This window comes from Hippocampus zosterae, chromosome 12 (assembly GCF_025434085.1).
Source record: "Hippocampus zosterae strain Florida chromosome 12, ASM2543408v3, whole genome shotgun sequence".
Lineage (NCBI taxonomy): Eukaryota > Metazoa > Chordata > Actinopteri > Syngnathiformes > Syngnathidae > Hippocampus > Hippocampus zosterae.
In genome coordinates this window covers 769,126-786,070 of record NC_067462.1, presented here as the reverse complement: position 1 = coordinate 786,070, position 16,945 = coordinate 769,126, and the positions used below count along the sequence as shown (strand labels likewise).

At 50.1% G+C, this 16,945-nt stretch overlaps 2 protein-coding genes across 3 annotated transcripts; one reads left to right on the top strand and one right to left on the bottom strand.

Annotated features, from left to right (window-relative positions):
• The first annotated feature begins 179 nt into the window (after positions 1–179).
• Positions 180–3,457, top strand: faima (Fas apoptotic inhibitory molecule a). The gene is made up of 5 exons (XM_052082055.1): positions 180–284; positions 719–927; positions 1,151–1,379; positions 1,704–1,753; positions 2,468–3,457. The coding sequence occupies exons 2-5, from the start codon at positions 814–816 to the stop codon at positions 2,615–2,617; spliced, it is 543 nt and encodes a 180-aa protein (XP_051938015.1). The 5' UTR covers positions 180–284; positions 719–813; the 3' UTR covers positions 2,618–3,457.
• Positions 3,453–15,289, bottom strand: LOC127611447 (lactase/phlorizin hydrolase). Of its 2 annotated transcripts, XM_052081975.1 has the most exons (18): positions 13,286–15,287; positions 12,852–13,205; positions 12,443–12,510; positions 12,236–12,313; positions 12,054–12,147; positions 11,695–11,779; positions 10,352–11,024; positions 9,220–9,865; positions 7,183–8,733; positions 6,718–6,986; positions 6,174–6,464; positions 5,807–6,005; positions 5,288–5,490; positions 4,977–5,083; positions 4,774–4,905; positions 4,460–4,683; positions 4,150–4,386; positions 3,453–3,862 (listed from the first exon to the last, which is right to left on the bottom strand). In XM_052081975.1, exons 1-18 carry the CDS (start codon positions 13,521–13,523, stop codon positions 3,648–3,650), a joined length of 5,664 nt encoding a protein of 1,887 aa, XP_051937935.1. In that variant the 5' UTR covers positions 13,524–15,287; the 3' UTR covers positions 3,453–3,647. The 2 variants fall into 2 exon arrangements, 1 of the variants encoding a protein (XP_051937935.1); XR_007965327.1 differs by lacking the exons at positions 3,453–3,862; positions 4,150–4,386; positions 4,460–4,683; positions 5,807–6,005 and having other exon boundaries at positions 13,286–15,289.
• Between the last annotated feature and the right edge of the window lie 1,656 nt (positions 15,290–16,945).

Sequence of the window (16,945 nt, the reverse complement as noted above, 5' to 3'; positions counted from 1 at the left end):
AAACGCTCCAAGCAACATAGTTTGTTTTTTCCGTACTGTCCAGCACACAAAACCAAGCCCACTTGCTGACTAACACTGTTGCGATACAACATGTAAATTAGCCACGGACAAATACGAGATTCGATTTTTTTAAACCCGCGTTCCACTGACAAGGGCGGGGCCAAGTTTACACGTGGGCGGATGTTGCTATGGTTACAGAATAGCATGTTGCTCGAGCTCACGTCGCAAACTAGTGTCGAAAAGTCGAAAATACTTGCTTGAGCCCATCTGGCCAGATATTTAAGGTAATTTCCAAAATATAAAAGCCATAGTCAAATTCTGGTTTCTAAAAAAACTATTTCTAGGCATGCACACTGACGATTGCTAGCGGTAAAAGCTAACAACAAAGATTCCGGTGTTGAAGGCTGTTCATGCAGTGGTGTTTCCGGTTCTCTTTCAAAATATTTGTAATTTATAGGCTGCCTGGAGCGAAAACCGATCGATGCGCATCTATTTAATATTAAAAGTTATGGCAGTACCACTGTTAAGTTTGTTGGACATGAACGAAAGAACAGTACGGATTACTATTGTCTTGCGCGAGGGGCGGTTGCTTTTATTTTTAAAGGAAACAAATCCCACACTGGAAAGTCAAATGACACTGAAAACCAACCTCAATCACTCGCAGGATTCTTAATCCTTATTGCTGTTCACCGCGTTTCTTTTGTCGGCGTTAATTTAGCTCCTTAGCTCGCTCTATGACGTCCAGAGTGAAGTGAAGCCCTCGCCAAGGTTGTGTTGCGGTCGTCATCAGTAGCGGCAGCGGCAGCAGCGAGCATGTCCGGCGACCTCGCTGCCGTATGGGACGTCGCGTTGAGCGATGGGGTCCACAGGATCGCCTTCGAGCACGGCACCACCACCGGCAAGAGGGTCATCTACGTCGACGGAAAGGTACATGGTGGCATTTTTGGCATTTGAAAACAGCCCCCCGCCCCCGGGTGTCTACGGAATCTGTTTTTGTCAAATAGTGATCAAGGATTACGGCCCGTTTTGAAGGGGCGGTCCAATCTCACCCAGGGCCAATGGCGAATCAGGCGATCAGGTGTTGCAACTCGGTGTGCGGATTCAAGAGCTACCCGTCAGTCATTAGGCCCCTTGAATTTGGCTGCCCTAGGAGGTGCTGAGGCGGGACTGGATGTTCAAGCTGGTGGGCAAGGAGACGTTCATGGTGGGCAAGCTGGACACCAAAGCCACCATCAACATCGACGCGGTCAGCGGCTTCGCCTACGAGTACACCCTGGACATCAACGGCAAGAGTCTCAAGAAGTACCTGGAGAACAGGGCCAAGGTGACCAGCACCTGGCTCCTCAACCTGGACGGGATGGATTCCAGGGTGGTCTTGGGTGAGCTCCTCCTCCTACCGCAACTGCTCATATTTTCGTACAAAAATCACTGAATTGTGGCGATGATTGACCTCCACCAAGGGTGCCCAGTATGTCGATTGCGATCGCCCGGTAACCCGCGGACAGGTTCCAAGTTGACCTCGAGGGGTGTAAAGAGAAAAGGAAGGGGGGGGGGGGGGCAAAAAACCTCAACACAATTTGTCTATCAACATGCATGTTATTAATATTGTAATGCATATTTCAAAAAACTGAGTCAGGTTTTCATGATCATGAAACGCTGACTTTGTTTTTTGCCTTCTGCCGCCTGCTTTCTTTGCCTTGCAGAGAAAGACACCATGGATGTTTGGTGCAATGGACAGAAGATTGAAACTGCCGTAAGTGCCATTGTTGTTCAATCGAAGCTTCTTTCATCTTAGGCAGCCGGCTCAAGTCTAGCCTCACGTTGAAACAGTCATTCATGCATCATGGCCGGGTGCCTGTTACGCACTTGACTTTGGAGTCAGTCGATCCTCCATAAAACGTCCGCAGTTGGTCCAGAATGCCGCCGCTCGCCTCTTGACTGCTACTCGTAAGAGGGAGCAAATCAGTGCGACGCTGGCGTCCCTTCACTGGCTCATGTTCGAGTTGTTCTTACGATCCTCTGGTTTGTTTTCAAATCTTGAAATGGTCTGAAATGCTCCTCCGCACCCGTCCGGTGCCTGAGGTCTGCAGACCGGACGGACACTAGGGGAGTTTCCGAGAGCTAAGCGCAGGCTCCGAGGGGGCGGAGCTTTTTCTCTCTTTGGAAAGAACGTTCGGCAAGCCTCCTGGCTGTCCCATCTTTCAACCTCGTCATCTTTATTCTGTGGCTTTTGAGACTTGGCTCGATTGTTATTGTGCTTTCGACCGTTATTCATTTATTGTTTGTTGCGAATTTTTTTTGCTCCACGTGCAGCACTTTGTAGTCGGCCTTTGTTGTTTTCTCGAAATACACTCGAGTTGAGTTGAGACGATAAACAAAGGAACGGAGTCGCTCGGCAAATGAGGTCAGGCAGCAAGCCGCCCTGACAAACGTTCATCTTCTCACTGCGTCCTCTGCCGTCTCCAAGGGCGAGTTTGTGGACGACGGCACCGAAACTCATTTCACCCTGGGCGAGCACAACTGCTGCGTCAAGGCGGTGAGCAGCGGCAAGCGACGGGACGGACTCATTCACACCCTTCTCGTGGACGGAGCCGAGATAGCCGAATGCACCGAGTGACTTTTCACGTCTCGTGGATCTGCTGTTAGGAGACATTCTGAAAACACTGGAAAAGCCTCTTGTACTGCATTGTGAGGAAAAAACAACAACAACAGGAACAGGAACATCATCGCCTGAATGCCAAAGAGCCACCCCTTAAATTTCTTTTTTTTGTCCTTCTGTTCCCTCCACGTTCCTCATTGGATTTAAACCTTCCCGATCTGAAATTGTTCACATTTCAGCAATTCATCCATTGCAATTTTTCTAGAGAAATTGCATTTTTTTTAGTTTGATCGACCAGTGAATGTAGTGTCAGGATTGAACGAAAACATTTCAAACTCCCGAGAGCGCTTTCACATGGCAACATCAAATTCGGTTGGCTCCTCTCTTGTGAGTAGACCCATAAAAAAGTTTCAAGAAGCCATTCCTGAATCAAAGTCTGCCACGTTCGTTTTAAGCTGCCATTCTCGGGCCATTTGGACAATTTCCAGGGGACCTTTAAAGCCAAACTCGAGAGGGAGAGAAATTTCTTTCCCCCTGAATTGTTCCCCATTTCGGAGTACCTATAGGAGACGGATATGTTGTTTTGAGATTTCGTGTTTTGAAATTTGGAATGTCAAAGTTTGACCTCCAGCAGTTCTGTGGCGTTACTTGAATTGAAGATAGTTCTGGTTTCCAGTCAACATAAGCTAGAGATTGAGATACTGTGTAAGTTTTGGGACCAGCGTTGTTTTACAAGTCGATTACTGCGAAGTAGCCCAGCAGCAATTGTTTTTGTTACGCCAAATGCAATAAATACATAGCCAACTTTGTTTCTCAAGTATTTCTGCTAAGAAACGAAATAAAAACCTCAGCGCTTTACCATTGCTTTATTTGTTTCATTATTTGAGGACTAAACGTTTGGGAAGAAGCCGTTCGCGGATTCGGGGCCAAGTTTTCAAGCTTTGAACTTGAAGTCCAAACAAACTAACGGGAAGGACGACCTGCGTACTCGACCGGTCGCTCCAAAGTTGAAACCGTGATTTCCTTGCTACGCGGTAGATAACAAATGTTATTCATTATTGGGTGTCAAACAAATTTCCTCGAAACGCCTCCTTGTCTTCAAGAAATAAAACGATGCGCAAACGGCACCGAGCGCGGCGGCGACGGCGAGAAGAGCAAGCAGCGCGTTGAGGCCGATCTCGGCGTCTCGAGCAGAGAGCGCGATCCCCAGGAAGTTGACGGGGGCGACGGGTGGAAGAGACGTCGCGGGCGCACTCGTTGTCCCTGTCGAGAAGAAGACAAAGTACCTCAGTCTTGCCCGCGGCTGTGAACGGTTGTTTGCCTCCGTCACGGTAGCGCTTCTGCGCCAGCCGCCCAACTTGGGTCTCCAACCGGCGCCACCACCATGTGGCTCACTGCCCGCCAACTCGGCCACATCGAATGTGAACATGTGTTCAGTGTACGACGCAAACAAAGGAATGGAGCCCGCCGTTCCAAATACCGTACTCTTGGAGTCAATGCCGAGTTGCCGATACGTGCCCGGCAATTGCCCGGCCGACAATCAAACGCACCTTCCGCCTCGTGGTCGAGACACTCGTGGGGCCCGGTGGCCGGGTCTGGGAATCCGTTGCAGGCGATGACGGTGGCGTAGGTGGCCACGGAGGTCTTGGCCACCCGAGGAAGTTTGGGGTCCGAGTGATTGACGTAGAAGAGGCCGAACCTTTCTGAAAATCCCGTGGCCCACTCCAGGTTGTCCATCAACGACCAGGCCGTGTAGCCCCGAATATCCACGCCGTCCAGCACATAAGCTAGGAGAACGTTACGGTTGCGTGAGCTCTCTCGATCCGAAAAGCAAAGTGGATGGTTGCCACGGCCGGTCACCTTTCAAAAGCTGGTTAATGTACTTTTCGTAGTAGTGGCTCCTGTGGAGATCATTCAAATCCACGGGCCCTCGCTCCGAGATACCGTTCTCAGTGATGATAATCGGAGGATTTCCATATTCCTCCTTAATGAAGTTCAATATCCTCCGGAATCCGAACGGAGAGACCTTGAGCCAGGATGAGCCAGAATCCTGCCAGGTACGATCCGCGATTGTCCCTGCGCCTCTGGGACAATCGGACAAGGCTTTCTGACGTTAGCGCCTGAGAAGGGAGATGCGGGCCAAACCTAGGAGAACGAAGCCGGGGTTGCGTTACCGATCGGCATCGTAATGCTGAAGGTTCCCAAAGTCCACGGGGAAGGCCAGCACGGTAGTGTAATGGTTGAATCCAAAGTAATCGAAAGTGCCCTTGATTCTTTCTACCTCTTGGGCGGTGAATTCCGGCAACCTGGAGAAAGACACCCCGAGCGATCAGCCTGCTAAATGTTGATGAATTTGAAACAAAGACCCTGAGATTACCGAGATTTGGGCAGGCCCGCTTCCAGGCTTCTCTTTCGGATGATGGTCTTCATCATATCGCTGTAGTCTCCCTTAAAGATGGGGTGCGCAAACCAGCCGATGTAGAACTGCAATAACATGAATGTCTCTGTGTCGTGAAGCGGTCAATGCCCCGGACCGGTCGCCAGTCAATCGCAGGTCACGTGGGAAAACACACATTACCTCTTGTGGACATTTTCCACTCTTTCAATGAGCCTAAAACGCAAAGACGGCGCCCGCGACCCTCGTGCGGATCGGCGGCAAAGAATAATGGAGAAAAGGAAACGCGGCACCTGCACCACACGCCTGGCGGCGTCGACGTCCGCCTGCTTGTACGGGTTCCTGGGCTCCGACCAATCGGAATTGATGGTGATGGAGATGATCCCGCCCTGTTTGCTGCGGTACTCATCGTCGTACAGGTGCCAGGCCTCGGCGTGAGCTTTGAGCAAGTTGTGGCCCACGATGTACGGCAATGTGCCCGGCCGGAAACTAATTCCTGGGGAGTAATTGAAGTTATATTTTCACAATTTCAAACATATCTTAAAAGCCTGTCTTCATCGGATGACTGGGCTCCACTCGTTTACTCAGCAAGTGCCTTTTTCAACAGGTTGGCATCGAAGAGGCTCCGGCCCAGCTCGTCTGTAAAGCTCAAGCGTCTACATAACTGTCGTGATGAACAGGCACCAGTAGATGGCAGCGCCGCATTGCTTAGATTTTGCTTTTGAGTTGCCGCCGCATCGAATCTTCTGGGTTTGTCATATTGATCTTAAGGAGAGAAATGTCTTTTCATTCGGTGTAGGGTGTATTTTTACCCGGTGCAGCGGCTCCGTACCCGTGACCCACATTGGCGATGTTGTACGGTTCATTAATGGTAATCCAGAATTTGACTTTGTGACCAAGGCGTCTGAAAATGAGGTTGGCGTAATCCCGGAATTTGAGCACAATGGTTTCATTCTCCCAGCCGCCAATATCCTGCAGAGCTTGAGGAAGGTCCCAGTGGTACAGAGTGACCTAGCAACACGGACGATAACAGACGATGGCTTGACTCAAAGCCAAAAACAACTCGGAATACTTCAAAGGGGGAATGAAATGACGCTGCGAGATGAAGGTGTCCTTTCACCGGACTAATATGCATATATATAAATCTATACTATCATTTCGACTTGCAGTACTACATACATGAGGTTGGATGTTGGCTTCAAGCAGGGCGTCCACCAGGCGACTGTAGTAACTCAGTCCAGCTTCGTTGATGTAGTCGGTGGTGCCATCGGGAAGAACCCTCGGCCAGGATATGGAGAAGCGGTAATGCGTCACCTTGAGTTGCCTCAACATGGAAACATCCTCGTCTATTTTGTTGTAACTGTCGCAGGCGACGTCGCCGTTATCGTCATTGAACACTCGTAGAGGCGTGTGGGCAAACCTGTCCCAAATGCTCAGACCTTTTCCATCGGCCCTCCATCCTCCTTCGATCTAGAAGCAGTCAGTATGAAACTTCAGGAAAACACGAGCGTTAAGAAAAATGAAGCTTCAAATTTCCTTCGCCACTTCGTGATATGGCACGCTTTGTTGAACATGGAGCTGAGAGCACACCGACCAACAGTGCCATCATGGGGAGTAAAAAAACAAAGAAAGCAACTAGTTCGGGACGATAATTTGAAGCTTCATTTTCCCATTCGTGGAAAACACCCAAAGGTTAGTTCTACATATTGCTTTTTGACATTACCTGATAGGATGCTGTTGCAGTACTCCAGATGAAGTTTTTGGCAAAATTTCCGTAAAGTATTTTTTCATCCTCTGGCATGGGAAATCCGTTGTCCTTGATCACTCGATGGTAGAAATGAGCGGAGTACTTGGGTGTTCTTGGGCGGTTCAGATCCTGGAAGTCGACGTGGTGCAGCCCAAATCCTACTTTGAAGCCTTCCAGCCACTCGAATGAATCCATGAGAGAGGCGGCCGTGTAGCCTCTCAGTTTCACGCCGTCCAGATCGTACGCTGGCAACACGGAGGAAATTATGCGGGAAGCCAGATTTCAAGAAAACATAAGATGCTACCTCGGAGAGGTGAAACGACACAATTGCAGATCTTGAAAATAACGACCAATCTAAAAACGATACAACTTTTATTTTATTCTGCTCATCCTTTTCTTTGACTACCAAAACGACGTCAAGGAAAAAAGTGCTGACGTTACCTTTGAGAGCCTCGTTAATGTAGGTTTTGAAGTAAAACACTCTTGCCGCATCATCCCACTTTGTCTTTGAGTCCGTGGCAACCCCATTGTCAGTGATGTAAATCTCCGGATCTCCGTATTCAGCTTGGACCCAGTTGAGGAGTCGCCTTAAGCCCCAAGCCACAGCCCTCTGGTTTTGGATGGCCGTGCTCGGTGCATCGCCAACCTCTTCTTCTGCCAGGTCCCGATCATATTCGTAGGACGGAGGCGCAAGCCGAGCCGTGGCGTGGCTTACTGTCTTTGTGGTGAAGTGGTTGAAGCAGAACACGTCGGCGGTTCCCTTGATGGACTTGCTCTCCTCTTCTGTGAATTCTGGTAGCCTGGACTCCGCCAGACCTTGCAGTTCGCTCTTGTTTCCAACCTGCCACTTCATCGCGTCGGGATAGTCGCCGTTCTTAAAAATGGGGTGGGCGAACCAACCCAACTGAAACTGCATAGCACGGTCGGCAGCCACCACTTCTCGAAGAACGTTGACGGCCTTTGGTTCTACCCAGTCAGAACCGAGGGCGAGCGAAACGAGGCCATCCTGGGCTTTGCGATATTTTTCATCGTAGATACGGTAAGCTTTGGCATGGGCTTTTATGAGGTTGTGTGCCACTCTATACGGGGCACTTCCTGGCTGCCTAACATTTGGGGGAATCCGTCCGAGTCCATACCCTGACCATGCGATGGTGTGCGGCTGGTTGAAAGTCAACCAAAACTTCACCCTGTCTCCAAAGGTGGAGAAGCAGAAATCCGCAAAATCGGCAAAAATGTCAGTCGTGCTTGAATTCTCCCAGCCGCCCAAGTTTTGCAACTCCTGAGGGAGATCCCAGTGGTACAACGTCACCATCGGTGTGACGCCGTTGAGCAGAAGTTCATCAATGACCCTGTTGTAAAAGTCAACACCCTTTCGATTCAGGGAACTTCGCAGACCAGTCGGGAAGATCCTGGACCAGGACAAGGAGAATCGGTACGACTTCACCTCCAGAGCTCGCAGCATGTAGAGATCCTCCTGGAGTCTGTGGTAACTATCACAGGCCACGTCTCCATTGGCGTTACCCGGTATACTGCCTGGTTTGTGGGCAAACGTGTCCCAAATACTTGTTCCTTTCCCATCCGCATTCCAGGCCCCTTCAATCTGGTAAGCGGAAGATGATACTCCCCAGGTGAAATTTGGTGGGAAAGTGCCATAATGGTAGGTCTGGCGGTGAAATTTGGACTGGTGGGAGAATCTCTCCCACGTAACCTTGGACTTGGACGGAACCTCTGAAGGAGGTAACGCTTTTGAGGGAGGCTTGAACTGTGTCGGCCTCACGTCCAAACCATCTGGAAGACTGAGAGCAAATCCATTTTGTTTGATAACCTGTGAGTAAAAGTATGCTGACTGTTTCGGGGTCCTCGGCCTGTCTGAGTCCTCAAAGTTGACGTAGTGCAGCCCAAACCTTTGGCTGTAGCCTTGTCTCCCCTCAAATCCGTCCATTAGTGACTGCACGGTGAACCTGCGCACATCCACACCATCAAGGAGTCTTGCTACAAAATGAGGCAAAGAAAGTGGACAACTTTAAAATAATAGTAAAAAAATACATACAGTATATATACACCTTTTCAGGTGTACGCCGAAATGACTGCAAAAATGTACGACTCCCACCCCCCTCCCCCAAATAAACAGCAACCCTTTTAAAGCGTGAAAATTTGCCTTTTTTCTGATGGCAGGGGAACTTTTTTCAGTTCCTATGGTTTTTAGTGGCACATGTGGTTATGAATCATTGGCATAAGGATTATGAGGGGGGTCCTTGGAAAATGTTCCCCCCCGTAAAGAGTCCCTGGACTCTGAGAGTGTCAGGTTGTCAGCTGAGCACGAGATGATTATGACGGTTTTGCGGTTTAAGCTCCAAACATGGACAATTGTAAACGGCTTGAGGGAGGATGTTGTTTTTGGGGGGAGGCTGCTGCTCGTGGGAGGCCGCCTCCCTGCAAATAAATCGAAAAATATGTCAAGAGATTCCTGCGACCCACCTTTAAGAGCTTCATTGATGTACCTCCTTAAGTAGTCTACCCTACTGGTGTCATTTAGGGGGTCCCCTCCATACTCTGGCATGCCATTGCCTGTTACGTACACAGGTACTTTTTTCATCTTTAGGTACTCCGCAGCGATATAGTTAAGCAGCCTTCTCAGTCCCCAGGGTGTAGAGTAGATCCAGTCCGAAGTTGTCGGAGACCAAGATGGGTGCACACGGGATTGGAAGTCACCCACCCCTTGCAGACTTGCGGCGCAACCTCCGTCACTGCTGTTGATCAGCCGCATTGTATAATGGTTGAGTCCAAAAAAGTCAGCTGTTCCATTGATCCGTCGACTTTCTTCAAGAGTGAAACCTGGCAGGAAGGCAGGTTTGGAATGAGGACACTCTTTGCTCTTTTTGTCAATCTGACTCTTCAGAGTTGCCGGGTAGTCCCCGTCCACAAATATGGGATGCGCAAACCATCCTAACGTGAATTCCAGGGAACGGTAGGCCGCCTCCACGTCCCGATATCCGGAGGGGTCCGAGGGCTCAGCCCAGTGAGAGTTGAGCGCGATTCCCACCTCGCCGCCTTGTCTGCTTCTGTATTTGTCATTGTAAACGTGCCAGGCCTCAGCGTGGGACTTGATTATGTTGTGAGTCACCTGGAAGAGCAAGGAGAGACAGCTGATTTCAAATGTTTCCAGCTCCCGAGACATCTTTGGAGGGCCTGCCCACCCGTCGTCACGTTTAAAATCAACAATACCAAATACCAAACCAAAACCGCTTTCAGAAAATGTGTTTGGGAGCCAGCTGGTCTAAATGTTGCCGGATTGTGACATCACAACCACCCCCGCACTGGACAAACATCCAGAGCCACATTCACACGAAAAAGATTCTAAATTAGGAATACTGAGGAGTCTTGGCTTCCTCACAACACCTCCGCTTCATCCCCGGTCTTGCTCGTAACAACACTAGGCATTTGTGTGCGACACAACGGTTCAGGCCAGAGCTGGACGAGTGGATGAAATTGTGTGTTAATTCTTCATCCACTATGTATTATTGACCTTTTGACTGTCCGAAACCGTGCATCGCAACACCTTTGGAACCGTTTGAAATTGTAAAAAAGAAAAAAGAAAATTCTCTCTTACCTGGTAGGAGGCCATCCCATAATCCTGGACTTCGGGGGGGTGCTTGCCCACGGCATAGCCGGCGTGGCTCACCACCCAAGGACTACTAAACGTGTTCCAGGTCTTGACCCTGTCTCCGAAAGCGGAGTAGCAGAAGTCGGCGTAGTCCTTGAAGGCTTCAATAATGGAAGAGTTTGTCCATCCGCCCTGATTCTGGAGCTCCTGGGGCAGGTCCCAGTGGAACAGGGTGACGACCGGTCGTATTCCCGACTCAATGAGAGCATCGATTAGTTTTTGGTAGTAGAGCACTCCTTTATGAGACCGGCTCCTCCGGTAGCCTGAGGGCAAAACACGGGCCCACGAGATGGAAAACTGGTAGGTGTTGACGCGGAGACCTCGCAGGAGGTAGACGTCGTAATCCACCTTGTGATAACTGTCGCAAGCTTGATCGGCCGTCTGATTAGCAAACACTTTATTTTCGTGGCCGAAGCGATCCCAAATGGTTTCTCCCTTGCCACCTTCGGCCCAGCCTCCTTCCACTTTGAAGGACTCACTGGAGGTGGCCCACTGGAAATCCGAGGGGAAGGATCCGTTGAGGAAAAGGTCACGTTCGGATTCAAGCTGGACCCCAAATTTATCCCAGACAGTCTGGTAACTGTTTGTCCTTCCGCTGGAATAGCCAAGAACGCCGGGGCTACAGAAAACACAAAAGAAGACATTGACAACTGCAAGCAGGGCTTCTTTTTCACGCTGGATCCTTTGAACGAGGAAACCTTGACCGCATACTGTTCCCAGATCAAAAGGCTTGGCATTTTAGCCTTGCCCATCTGTCCAGCATTTGTCTGTCATTATTGGATTTTGTTCAAGTATGAGGCCTGGAATCAAACTGCTGACATCCTGTTGGATTTTGGTTGCACAAATGTGTTAGAGGTTTTTGTGTGTCTCGTAATGATGTACGATGTCTGGAATTGAATCCAACGTGGACCACTGCCTGTCCAATTTCAGGCACGGATAGCCCGGGTCCCCTGAGCCTGTATTGCGCCTGCTGTTCTCATGGACATGACTGACCAATTTTGTGTCGGATCGCAGAAACTGCTCTCCGTGGCTGATTTATTTTCAGAGGGCGCCACTGAGTTTTCATTCCCTGGTGGATGCAGACATCTGCTAAGGTTTGTGAGGTGTCGGTCACATTTAGGCCCCCGAAAGGCCCTTCATGAATGCCCCCAAATAAATACAGCAATCCCGCAACGCGGGATGGGCCAGAAGTATTTCCCGACACCTCGAGTTTCTGAAACCTGAAAGCATGGAGAGTACATGACATTGCATGGAAACGTCTGGGCCACCCTGTCTGTACAAAGGGTTACCTGGTAGGCAGATCCTCCGTCTCCATCGTGCCTAACACGTCCATCATGTCACATCCTTCTATTTTCATACTGTTGCCACGGAGTACTGTCGAGAGTTCAAGAAATTCATGATTATTGGACCGATCGAAAGCAGTTTACACTTGACACCCGGGAGTTGCTGCAGGAGCCTCTCCCAGCTGACTCGCCCGGTCGCCAGTCAGTCGCAGGGCACACATAGAGACAAATGACCATTCGCACCCACATCCGCACCGTCACTGAGCGGGAACCGATCCAACGCTGCCCGGACAAAAGGCAGGCGAGTGGACCAGTACACCGTCAGCGACGACAAAACAACTCGTGGAGCCTTGCATGACTTTTACCTTGTAAGACATTTCCGAGCACCTGCAAGCGACTGTCAGCACAATCACAGAGTGTCATCTTGTGTATGAGGATGGGCACATTCTGACTGGTCATCTACGACACACGCACACACAAAAAGTCATTTATGAGACCATTATAGGGAAAGAGGTCCGGGAGGAACAATTTTGTACAATGACGGCACCTTCAACTTGGACAGCTCCTCAGTCAAATTAAACGTGGAGGCACAGTTGGACTCGAAACGCAGTGACAGGAAGTCCATCTATCCAAAACGGCAGAGACAAAAGTTCAATCTAAATGGTGTCCCTCAGCTCACGAGCGCACTGCAATGGCACCGTGACTGGAACTGATTTGGAGGATGAGCGCAAACAAGAGAGCAGATGACTCTTACTGTGAGTGAAGTTTGGATCGGTGAAAGAAGCCCGTTATCACTTGCGCTCCACCCAACAGAAACTTTCCCTGTGAGTATGGAAGAGGAGAGGTTGAGGTGGTTACGATTAGGTTTGGAATGAAGGTTATGGGTAATGGCTTATGATTAGGCTTTAGGGTCAGGGTGTGAGAGGGGAGGAGATTTTAGAGCTCCTGGGAAAGGGTGATGGGTTGGGATTAGGACTCTGTTTTAGGGTTAGGAATAGGACCCCGCTAAGGGGTTAGCTTCAGCTATCCTTCAAGTGTCACAGCACATTCTGACATCGAACTGTCTACCTGGGTGGACACGTCTTTCCTAACATGGAAAAGGTTTCTCACACCCCGCGCATACAATTGAACAGGAAGTCAACCAGTTTGGGTTACTGACCCACCTTGGTCTCCAAAGCGACGATGGTAAAGTTGGTAAATATTCCGGATCAACTGAATGAGATCTTGCCGATAAGTCTCATCGGGTGGTGGTGGTCCATCGCGCCAAACTTCACCCAGATGGCTGAGTATCACCCAGGAGCGGGCCAACTCCCCAAACTCTCGAAAGGAAAACTCTGCGTAGAGGGCAAACATCCCCCGCAGATCCGGGCTTTCCCATCCTCCAAACTGTGACTTCAGATCTTCTGGCACTGCGGATGCGTGAAGGATGACAAGAGGCTGGAGACCCGCACTCAAGATCTGCTTCAGCAGGGTCCGGTAGCAGCTGACCACGGCTCGTTGGGGCTGCCTGGGGTGGCCTGGGGGACGTATTGGGAATGTTGGCTGCGGTTCTCCCATCCAAGACATACCAAAGGTAAATAAGGGAAGAAGAATCTACCTGACGGCAGGAGTCGGTGCCAGGACAGGGGCACTTGGAAATGGGTGAGACCTCTTCCCCGCAGGGAGTCAAAGTAGCGTCCGGATCCGGGAGGGATGGGACCACCGCAGTGAAAGACGTTCTCCTGGGACTGAAGTGGTCCCGCGAGAAGCATCAAGCCCTCCTCCCCATTCAGCTCACTGCTCAGGCTAGCATACAAACACAGGAGGCACAGAGACGCCAGGAACAAGCGCTTCATGCTGGCTGCAAACAAACGGACTGAAAGGTAACGCGCCACTCATGGTTTCCTCCCATCTGCCACTTACGCAATACCCTCAATAACACATGTTGGTTGGATTGTTTTATTGCAGTTGTGTGATAAACCTCCAAAGACTGACCTACCTCAGCTGATTTGGTAACATAAGCGGGATGCGCCCCGCACCGGCCGCCGGGCACGTGTAGTCCAACAACCATTGACGTCTATAGGCCACCTCGACTCTGGCGTCTTCAGTCGAGATTTTGGCTGTTTGAATTTGGGCCCAAAACATGCCCCGTTACATCGGGACAATGAATAGTCGCTTCTCCAGATGTGCCGAGTGACTGATTGGCGACCATTCCAGAGTTTACCACGCTTCTCTCGTCTCCTGTTCAAGTTGATAAAATATACGATTGTTTGCTTCTTTATCTGCTTAGCATATCTGAATGTCGTGATATGAGGGTGACCAATGTTTGCTTGTAAATGCGTTTTAAGATTGTACCCGCCTGCTTATCGTGTAATATTTTAATCATGATGAAGAATGTTGTCAGTGAGTATTTTTCAGTATTGTTTTTGTACTGATGATCTCTGCGTGATGAGCTTTGATGGAACAAAATCAAATGCCTGAAAACTATCATATGAATGTTTAACAAAAAAAACAACAACTCATTATTCTGCACAAAGCTGGACCACTTTCAAGTAGTTAGCATAACAAAAACAATCACGATTTCGGGCAGTAGGCACCCTGACCCTGAACTGGCTACCAGCCAATGGCAGGGCACACAGAGACAACCATTTGCAGTCACAATCACACCGAAAGTCAATTTGAGGTGATTGATTAACCGAGCATGCGTGGTTTTGGAATGTGGGAGGCAACAGAACACCCTGAAAAAAGCCACACAACATGCAAACTCCACACAGGCAGCCCGGGTTCGAACCCTCGAGCATTGCACTGCCAGGCCGACATGCTAATAGGTCGCCCACAGTCTGAAGTGCCTAAAAAAATGTAACCGGTCCACATGGTTGTACATTTTGGCAGCCACAAGTATATAAAATCCAGAATATAATTGGAAAAGAAATATCAGAAATGATCATTAAAAAAAAGAATAACAACTTCAAATACATGAAACACTTGCCAACTCAATCATGATAATCAAAGCCAAAAACGGAGTGATTACACGTCGTCCACATGGCCTGCCAGGGGGCGCCATTGTAGTGGCAATCGTCCTCCCTCGCGCTCTGCGGCAAGCACCAGCTTCCCCCCCCCCACCCCCCCGCCCGCCTCCCAAATCTCTGTGCACAGGAACCCCTGAAGACGTCATGTGGCCACTCAAAAACGCGGGCAAGTTTCCATGCATGCCTGCTCATCACAGAACCACCGCAAAAGTGCAGTAGGAGGAGCCACTTGTTTGGTATATTTTGGGGATTGGCGGTCTGCTTGTCGGGGACCACCATCCACTCATCCGTCCGTCCGTCCGTCCGGCCATCTAGTCATTCATCCATCCCGGCTCGACGTGACTCTCCCCGACCGCTGGTGGATGTGCTCGTGGGTGCGGGAGGGGCCCACGCCAAGCGCCGCTGCACCCCGCCCGTCTCGCCTCATTTGGACTGCGGGGATAACGAGCTGCAAGCAGGGGAGAAGAACCTGCGCGATCCCTTCTTCGTCTTCCTGCTGCTATTTGGGTGTCTGTTTTTTTTGCCTCTGCGTCAAAAGGTAAGCGCGATGGCCTCCCGGTGGTGTCGTGTCGTCGACGTTGGCGTGCACGCGTTCCCTTGCAAGCTGATCACCGAGCGTGGAAAATGACGTAGGGAATCCCCACAGTAATCCAATCGCCACGCATGCATCATGCATGATGCATGATGCATGCATGTCGTGCATGCAAGGCACTACAAGCGTGGAGAATAATTAAAGTTGGGGGGGGGCGAGTCGTTGTGTAATCACCATTTTAATCCCCAACGCACACCTTCTCCCTTCAGTGTCTTGCATAAGTGGCTCTGTATTCATTAGTAGGAATGTGCGTGCGTGCGTGCAAGGTAAATAAAGATGGCAGGGTCGCCAACCTGTGGATGAGCTGTCAGGGAAGGAGCCCGCCCACCCCCACAACCTACTGCCCCCGCTCCCGAATAGTACTGGAACATTCATGCCTTCAAACTCAGTGGAGTTCAGGGGCCACATTGGCCCCAATTTGATATCGAGTGGGCGGCTCCGCCACAGTGGATTTGTGCAGGCCGAACGGCTGGCCGGATTTTTCTCCAATGTTTTGCTGCGAGTGATGACAAGAGCATTCAAAAACACTTTGTGATAGTTAACATGATTGTTAGCCAATGAGCAACAGGAAATGAGCACGTTGGAAGAGGCTGCAGGGTTCAATTCCGGTTCCGGTGTTCCTGTGTGGAGTTTGCATGTTCTCCCCATGCCTGCGTGGCTTTTCTCCGGGTACTGCGGTTTCCTCTCACGTTCCCAAAATATGCATGACAGGTTGACCGAACACTCAAAACGGTCTAGCTAGCAGGGGCGACTTTCCCATCAACGGGAATGGAAAGCATGGAAATGAGCTGAGCATGCGCGTCCCATGTTCATATCCGTGGGTGTTGTTTACTGGAGTGAGCTCGAGTCACGTGACACGGTGACGCGTATACTGCTCAATGGGGCCGATGTGTTGAGCAAGCGTTTGTCAGCGATAAGAAATATTCCTAAAAACAATTGGTAGATGATACATTTACTTGCACCGCCTCCAATTTGACATTTCACATCATTTGAGGCGTGTTAAATTTGGGTGTTTCGAGCGAGGGTCAGAATTGCGCAGTTGGGCTTTTTTTCCGGACAGGGTCGGAGTTTCAAATGTTTCGAGTTTCAAGCGCCAGCCTCCGTTTTGAAATGTCGGTTTTCGAGCCAAAGTTCCAGTTTCAAATCGGGTTGCCAGCCTTGTGTCAGGATTCCAAATGAAGCTATCGAGTGAGGGTAAGTTTTCAAGCCAGCGTTAGCCTTTCAAAATCAGGTTCCCAACACTTGACCTCCCTGAAGTGCTGAGTGGACCTTTTGAGGCCAAATTGGAATATTTCCTGATTCTGTCCTGCCTCTGTCGGCTGCCAGAAAACAAACAAAACGTCTTTTATAGCCACTCAGCCAAATGAGCGGAAAGCGGATCGTCGTCATAAGTCATCGCGGCCTTTCGCCGGGCAGCTTCCGGCCCCTCCGCCACTGCGCCACATGAAAATCTTCATCCGCCACTTTGGTCTTCTTCTTTCCCCGTGCGCTTTTGATGCAATGGCCACTAGTCACAGGGTTCAATGACCTTTAGCCGAGTCGCTCCCCAAGGTGCTCGTTCTGCCGTGCAATCAAGTGCCGCCGCGGTCACCTGCAGCCAGGCACAGAGGGATCCTTCGTCTCCATGTGCACCACAGCATTGAGGGTTTGGCTTTCC